The 8,309-nt window shown below is 50.8% G+C and overlaps 1 protein-coding gene across 1 annotated transcript; it reads left to right on the top strand.

Annotated features, from left to right (window-relative positions):
• The first annotated feature begins 1,320 nt into the window (after nucleotides 1-1,320).
• LOC123763074 (uncharacterized) lies at nucleotides 1,321-1,788 on the top strand. The gene has a single exon (XM_045750022.1). The coding sequence runs from the start codon at nucleotides 1,321-1,323 to the stop codon at nucleotides 1,786-1,788; it is 468 nt and encodes a 155-aa protein (XP_045605978.1).
• Nucleotides 1,789-8,309: the final 6,521 nt, after the last annotated feature.

An 8,309-nucleotide genomic window follows, 5' to 3' on the forward strand; every position in this document is an offset into this window, starting at 1 on the left:
GCCTGGCGTGGTCTGGTCGCTCAGGTCCGCTGCCTGGTGTGGTCTGGTCGTTCAGGTCTACTGCTGCCTGGCGTGGACTGGTCGTTCAGGTCCGCTGCTGCCTGGTGTGGTCTGGTCGTTCAGGTCCGCTGCTGCCTGGTGTGGTCTGGTCGTTCAGGTCCGCTGCTGCCTGGTGTGGTCTGGTCGTTCAGGTCCGCTGCGTGGTGTGGTCTGGTCGTTCAGGTCCGCTGCGTGGTGTGGTCTGGTCGTTCAGGTCCGCTGCAAGGCGTGGTCTGGTCGTTCAGGTCCGCTGCTGCATGGCGTGGTCTGGTCGTTCAGGTCCGCTGCCTGGCGTGGTCTGGTCGCTCAGGTCCGCTGCCTGGCGTGCACTAATCGTTAACGTCGTACACTAATCGTTAACGTCGTGCACTAATCGTTAACGTCGTACACTAATCGTTAACGTCGTGCACCAGGTATGCCTGTGTTGGAGTCTCCGGTTAACCAACCAAAATAAATGAACAATGCAATTCCATCCCCGCACTGAAAACCGAAAACCATTTCATTAAGAGATATATATAGTCACTATAGATGCAATAGTTTTGAGGGAGACAGACAGGCGTATCTCGACCGACCTTGACTCATGACATCATTATAACAGAACCGAGAACTAATTGCAATTTAGATTTTGAATTTAGATTTATATCGCCATTTAGACGCGATATTTTGGTAAGCATGATTGGCAAGCTGTTGACAGTGTGGGCGGGAAATATAAGTCATTCATTGGTTATCTTGAGGTTATCTTGAGACGATTTCGGGGCTAAGCGTCCTCGCGGCCCGGTCTTCGACCAGGCCTCCTTTTTTGTTACACCCAGGAGGCAGCCCGTAGCAGCTGTCTAACTCCCAGGTACCTATTTACAGCTTGGTAACAGGGTGATCAGGGTGAAAGAAACTGTGTCCATTTGTTTACACCTTCACTGGGGATCGAACCCGGAACCTGCGAATCCGAAGCGCTGTCCACTCAGTTGGCAGGCCCTGTAGTGGGCATTGGTGGGTATTGAACGATATTTTTGCTTTCCCTGTAACGAAATGTTTAGCTTCTAATCTAATAATATCTCGTATTGTAAGTCGCAGTTTTCACTAATCATTGCATAATATTCACTTCATTTCGTAACACTTATACTGTTCCCGTAGTCGAAACTATTCGCTAATTCCGCTTTTCGTTCAGTCGGATCTTCGAATTGGCGCGGACATTTACCTCTTGAGTGAAATGCTCTCTTAATGACTGATCTTGCTTCTTGAATCTTCACTTCTTGATTTTCCTTGATCGACCACTGCCTCTTGATGGACCATGCACCGCCTCTTGATCGACCACCGCCTCTTGATCGACCACCGCCTCTTGATCGACCACCGCCTCCTGACCGACCACCGCCTCTTGATCGACCACCGCCTCTTGACCGACCACCGCCTCTTGACCGACCACCGCCTCTTGATCGACCACCGCCTCTTGATCGACCACCGCCTCTTGATCGACCACCGCCTCTTGACCGACCACCGCCTCTTGACCGACCACCGCCTCTTGACCGACCACCGCCTCTTGACCGACCACCGCCTCTTGACCGACCACCGCCTCTTGACCGACCACCGACTCTTGACCGACCACTGACTCTTGATCGACCACCGCCTCCTGATCGACCACCGCCTCCTGATCGACCACTGCCTGTTGACCTCCGATATCCCACTCTCTCTTTCCCTATGTTAAAGAAATATAATGCGAGGAACGATCAGTTAATTACGCTGGCAACGCCCTAAGGGTGAAATTATCTGACGCATTTTCCCCCTTTCCCTTCCCTAACCTCCCCTTCCCTCCCCTTCCCTTCCCCTCCAGCATACTGAGAAGATGAGGTAGAGTGCAGGAAGTGTCGGGAGCCTGAGACACGATGCGAGGCTGTTTACATGGGGGGATAAGTTTTTCGTTCGTGGTGGAAGGTAAATGTGTAGTGAGGGTGACTATGAGAGAGAAAGAGGAGGGAAGAGAGAGAGAGAGAGAGGAGAGGGAGAGAAACAGACGTTTCAGAGACGTCTCTTGGTTCGAGTCCTGGCCGGGGAGGAATGTCTAGGCGCCAATCTTGAACTGTTCGCCTCTGTTCGCCCAGCAGTAATTGACTACCTGACTTGTCGACAAATTGACAAGTCGTGTCTGCCACACAGACGGGGGGGGGGGGGGGGCAGACACAGACGGGGGGGGGGCCAGACACAGACGGGGGGGGGGCAGACACAGACGGGGGGGGGCCAGACACAGACGGGGGGGGGGCAGACACAGACGGGGGGGCCAGACACAGACGGGGGGGGGGCCAGACACAGACGGGGGGGGGGCAGACACAGACGGGGGGGGGGGCAGACACAGACGGGGGCCCTGACACAGACGGGGGGGGGGCCAGACACAGACGGGGGGGCCAGACACAGACGGGTGCCCTGACACAGACGGGGGGGGGGCAGACACAGACGGGGGGGGGGCCAGACAAAGACGGGGGGGGGGCAGACACAGACGGGGGGGCCAGACACAGACGGGGGGGGCAGACACAGACGGGGGGGCCAGACACAGACGGGGGGGGGCAGACACAGACGGGGGGGCCAGACACAGACGGGGGGGGCCAGACACAGACGGGGGGGGGCAGACACAGACGGGGGCCCTGACACAGACGGGGGGGGGGGCCAGACACAGACGGGGGGGCCAGACACAGACGGGTGCCCTGACACGGGGGCAGACACAGACGGGGGGGGCCAGACACAGACGGGGGGGGGCAGACACAGACGGGGGGGCCAGACACAGACGGGGGGGGCCAGACACAGACGGGGGGGGGCAGACACAGACGGGGGGGCAGACACAGACGGGGGGGGGGGCAGACACAGACGGGGGGGCAGACACAGACGGGGGGGCAGACACAGACGGGGGGGCAGGCACAGACGGGTGGGGGGGGGCAGACACAGACGGAGGGGGGCAGACACAGACGGAGGGGGGCAGACACATACGGGGGGGGCAGACACAGACGGGGGGGGCAGACACAGACGGGGGGGGGCAGACACAGACGGGGGGGGGGGGGGGCAGACACAGACGGGGGGGGGGCAGACACAGACGGGGGGGGCAGACACAGACGGGGGGGCAGACACAGACGGGGGGGGGCAGACACAGACGGGGGGGCAGGCACAGACGGGTGGGGGGGGGGGGCAGACACAGACGGAGGGGGGGCAGACACAGACGGAGGGGGGCAGACACAGACGGGGGGGGCAGACACAGACGGGGGGGGCAGACACAGACGGGGGGGCAGACACAGACGGGGGGGGGGGCAGACACAGACGGGGGGCAGGCACAGACGGGTGGGGGGGGCAGACACAGACGGAGGGGGGCAGACACAGACGGAGGGGGGCAGACACAGACGGGGGGGGCAGACACAGACGGGGGGGGGCAGACACAGACGGGGGGGGGGCAGACACAGACGGGGGGGCAGACACAGATGGGGGGGCAGACACAGACGGGGGGGGGGCAGACACAGACGGGGGGGGCAGACACAGACGGAGGGGGGCAGACACAGACGGGGGGGTGCCAGACACAGACGGGGGCAGACACAGACGGGGGCAGACTCTGGTACAAAAACAGAACCCCCTCCCCACCAAAAAAAAAAAACTCCACAGACGCAAGTCACAGTAATGGAAGATGCCAAAGATGGTCTTGGCCACAGGAGATTATCTTGAGGTTATCTTGAGATGATTTCGGGGCTTAGCGTCCCCCACGGCCCGGTCCTCGACCAGGCTTCCTTATTGTTACCCCCCACCCACCCCCCACCCCTCCCAGGAAGCAGCCCGTAGCAACTATCTAACTCCCAGGTACTTATTTATTACTAGGTGAACAGAGGCAACAGGGTTAAAGAAGCTCTGCCCATTTGTTTCCGCCTCCCCCCGGGGATCGAACCCGGAACCTCAGGACTACGAATCCCGAGTACTGTCCACTCAGCTGACAGGCTTCTACAGGAGAGATCACATTGGTGTACATATCATACATAACAGAAGACCTTGTCGTTATGTACCTGCTGGCACACTAAACTATTGTCGTTGGTTACAGCTACGTACAGCATCTACCTAGACGTAGATGTACTGTACGTAGTACTGTATAGTACTGCCACAGCACCTATACCTAGGTAGATAATGTGAGCGGGGAAATGGCATCAATAAGCAGGAGACAGGGGAAAACTAATGGGAAGGCCGTAGACGGGTTAATTGAGAGCTCCCGTAGCTCCCTCGTGGTGCCTCAGGGAATGTCACCTCCACAAGTGGGGGGGTTTCCGTTCCCCTGACCGCGATAATCAGGGGGGTTGGGGGGGGGGAAGGAATCGCGGACTCCTCCCCTGGGAAAATGAGTCAATACCCATCTTGTTTACCTGGAGTGCTTGCGAACTGAACGGATATATATGGCTCTGTGGGGGTTGAACGCTCTTATCGGCCGGTGTTAATATGGGTGGACATCTATACTTTATATATGAGACTCTCACCTCTAGGAGAGCATTTTGGGAAGATTGCTATTTCCTCGTTTGTATGTTTATAAATACTGGCTTAAAGAAGGGGTGACCAACAGCCTTGGCCGACATAATTACCAAAACTATTTCTGAAAAATGTCTGTTAAATATTTCTGTCGTGTTATTGAAAGTGCAACATTTTTCACGTATTTATGAACGTTAACGAGGCCCCCCCCTCCCTCCCCCCTGGCTGTGAGTTCACTCATGTTGCAACAGTGAACGAGGCTTCTCTCACACTGTCCACTACCAACGATGGTTAATTAATGTGATCAACATGAACAAGAACACCCAAGGTTACTCTTTTGTCACGTTGGCTTCCACTGTAGAGTATCGCTGGTTGTGCTCGGCTATTTGGTGCCGGCAGGATCGAGCCTTAGTTCTTGGATTCCGCCTTTCTAGCTGTTTAGAAGTATAGAGACTAGAGTTTAGAAGTCTAGAACAAGACTCCTAGTTCCTCTACCATATATACTTTTGAAATTAAAAGTGGAGTTCATTACTACAATTTTCTCATTTAGTTCGTCTAGGTTCCCACCATTCTTATGCTAAAAGAAAACCTGTTGGCATTTCTTTGAATCATCTGGTTTGCAAGCTTCCATTCATGCCCTCTTGATCTAATGGTACTCATTTTGAACATCTTTTTTTTTCCAATCGTCAAATCCAATACATATTTTATGTCTATCAAGCCACCTATTTCTTTCTCCTTTTTTTTTTTGCAGTTACGTCAGGTCTAGTTCTTTCCGTTTTCTTTCATACTTCCATCCATTTTCTTCTAGAAGTTTAAAACCATCTGATACTGTATCAATCTATATTAGAGAAAAACAAATCGATATGCAGGATTCAACTCCTGTGGTTAGGTTATTAACATAAATTAAAAATAATATGGGTCCCATAGCCGATCCCTAGCTGACGTATTCTGCTTATTCTATGCCAATCCGATTTTACGCCTGTAACTTTCTGATTCCAGTCTGTTTGGTACTCAATTATCTATGTCAGGGTACCTCCACTTACTCTGGCAAGCCCCTTAATTTTATGTAGTAATCTCTTGTGTGGAACTATGTGTAAGTCTTCTGTCATGTCTAATTGTTGTTTCTTTGTCATAGAACTCCAGTAGCTTTATTAGGCATTTTTTCTCTTCCCTGAAGTCGTATATTTACATACCTGATCCACTCTAGGTGTTTAACTCTAGTCTAATCCTTAATATCCTTTCTTATAACATTCTGGGATGTTTGTCAGTGATAATGGTCTGTCTATTAGTGCTTCCTCCTCTTCCTTATCTCTTTATCTCATGTTGGCAGGACATTTGCGATCTTCCAGCTGCTGATCAAAACTCAGTTCTCAAATGACTTATCCAGGACCAGAACTAGGGGGTATACTGAGGACCTGTACAGCTTCTTTCAACATCCACGGTGAAATATTATCTTGTTCCGTAGCTTTATTTTCATCTAAATGATGCCAATTGTCTCATTTCCTCTGCCGTTAATTCAGTATTTGTCAGTCTCTCATCTAAGGTTACCTTTTCTCTTTGTAATGGGAGCTGATGCAGCTTTTCGTTACATGCATATACGCCTCCATTCTTGTGTAATCTAGTCCTTTGGTTATTATTGAACTTATAAGGGGGTTTTTGTGAGTTCTTCTGCTTCCCAACCCATTATAGTCTTAATGGCTTGGTGCTTTCTCCTCATAGTTCCCTTCTCTTCTCCAAGCCCGGCCTGGAGCCAGGCTTGACGTGTGAAACCTTGGTCTAGCAGCCTGTTGCTAGGAGTAGCGAGTATAACATGTCCACTACATGATTCTTCACGCTCTGCTTCTCCAATTTCTCGAGTTTAAATTATTTTTCTTTGTTGGGACAGCCGTGTTTGCTTATGCATTTCCGTTGATTTTTCTTTCTGTAGTGTCGATTGCGTTCTCTAAGCTGGTCTTCTTTCTGCCCATCTCAAAGGAACATGTAATTTCAAGCAGACGTTGTATGCCTTGGCAGTCAATTGTTCTATTCCTTGAGTGAGTTTTTTTTTTACTTAAGATGGTTTCCTATTGAATGTTCGTGTTTTATATTTATTTTTCCAATAGTCACCGCTCACATTATTAAAATTTAATATAATGAATAACCCCTCTCTCGCTTGATAATTATTTAAAAACTTATTTCGAGTGCTGATGTTACTTTGCACTTCAATGAGCTTATGATCTGAGTATGTAGTGTATGAGATGGTAATGTTCTTAATTATTCCTTCATTGTTTGTGAAGAATTGGATCTATAGCATTTTCGTTCCTAGTTGGGTCTGTTGTCGGCTGGTTGAGCGAAAATTTGTCACGGAATCTAAGAAGTTCTCTGACCAATAGTTGGATATTTTCAGGTTGATTTCCGGGTATAACAATATTGTTTGCCGTTCTTTGTCATAAACTGGGCAGGTGAAGGTATAGAAGGAAGATTTTATCCGGTATTGGGTTTGACAAAATATCTAGGCTATTTTGACCAGACCACACACTAGAAGGGGAAGGGACGACGACGTTTCGGTCCGTTCTGGACCATCCTCAAATTGATTGAGAATGGTCCAGGACGGACCGAAACGTCGTCGTCCCTTCACCTTCTAGTGTGTGGTCTGGTCAACATACTTCAGCCACGTTATTGTGACTCATCGCCGGCACCTTAGGCTATTATTCTCTATTTTCATAATCTGCAACGGTTGAATTCTTCAACAGTTGCATCTGGTGGTTTATATTAGAATAAGCAGGTAAGTTTTTGTTCTTTGTACATGTTGTAGTTTGATTTTGTATTCCCTAAGGTAGGGGGTTCCATGCCGGGGCAGCATACTGAAGAATGGGTCTCCCATAGGAGACGTACAAAGATTGATGCTCATGCTGGCAAAGTTATATTGCTGAGGTACTCACCTAGTTGCGCTTGCGGGGGTTGAGCTCTGGCTCTTTGGTCCCGCCTCTCAACTGTCAATCAACTGGTGTACAGAATCCTGAGCCTACTGAGCTCTATCATATCTACATTTAAAACCGTGTATGGAGTCAGCCTCCACCACATCACTTCCTAAATGTGTTCCTCTTCTGATGGATTTAGAGTTATGTCTACTCTTCTCTCACTCTCTCTCTCTCTCTCTCTCTCTCTCTCTCTCTCTCTCTCTCACTCTCACTCTCACTCTCTCTCTCTCTCTCTCTCTCTCTCTCTCTCTCTCTCTCTCTCTCTCTCTCTCTCCTGTTTCTCAGAAGCGCGAAGGTGTCCTCTATGTCAAGTAAGGGGCCTGACAGCTGAGTGGACAGCGCTTCGGATTCGTAGTCCTGAGGTTCCGGGTTCGATCCTCGGTGGAGGCGGGAACAAATGGGCAAAGTTTCTTTCACCCCTGATGACTCTGTTCACCTAGCCGTAAATAGGTACCTGGAAGCTAGACAGCTACTACGGGCCGCTTCCTGGGAGTGTATAACACAAAGTCCTGGTCTAGGACCGGGCCTCCTGTTTCAACTATCCTGATTGAGTGCAGGGCTGTAGCTCTTGGTCACTCTGGGTGCGACAGGTCCTTCCTTCCAGGCCAAGTTGAAATCTAAATTGAAATAAATATATTGAGGTAAAATACACACGAAGGGATGAGGTAGCTCAAGCTATTCTCACCCCGTTCAGTACAACGTGTTCATACATATATAGACACACATCACAAACAAAAAACATATTACCGAACATTCTGAGTGATAAACATATACATTTCTTTCTTTACACATGTAGTATGTTACCAGACGTACACCTAAATACCTTGATGCCTAGGT

Source organism: Procambarus clarkii, chromosome 47, assembly GCF_040958095.1.
Source record: "Procambarus clarkii isolate CNS0578487 chromosome 47, FALCON_Pclarkii_2.0, whole genome shotgun sequence".
Classification (NCBI taxonomy): Eukaryota; Metazoa; Arthropoda; class Malacostraca; order Decapoda; family Cambaridae; genus Procambarus; species Procambarus clarkii.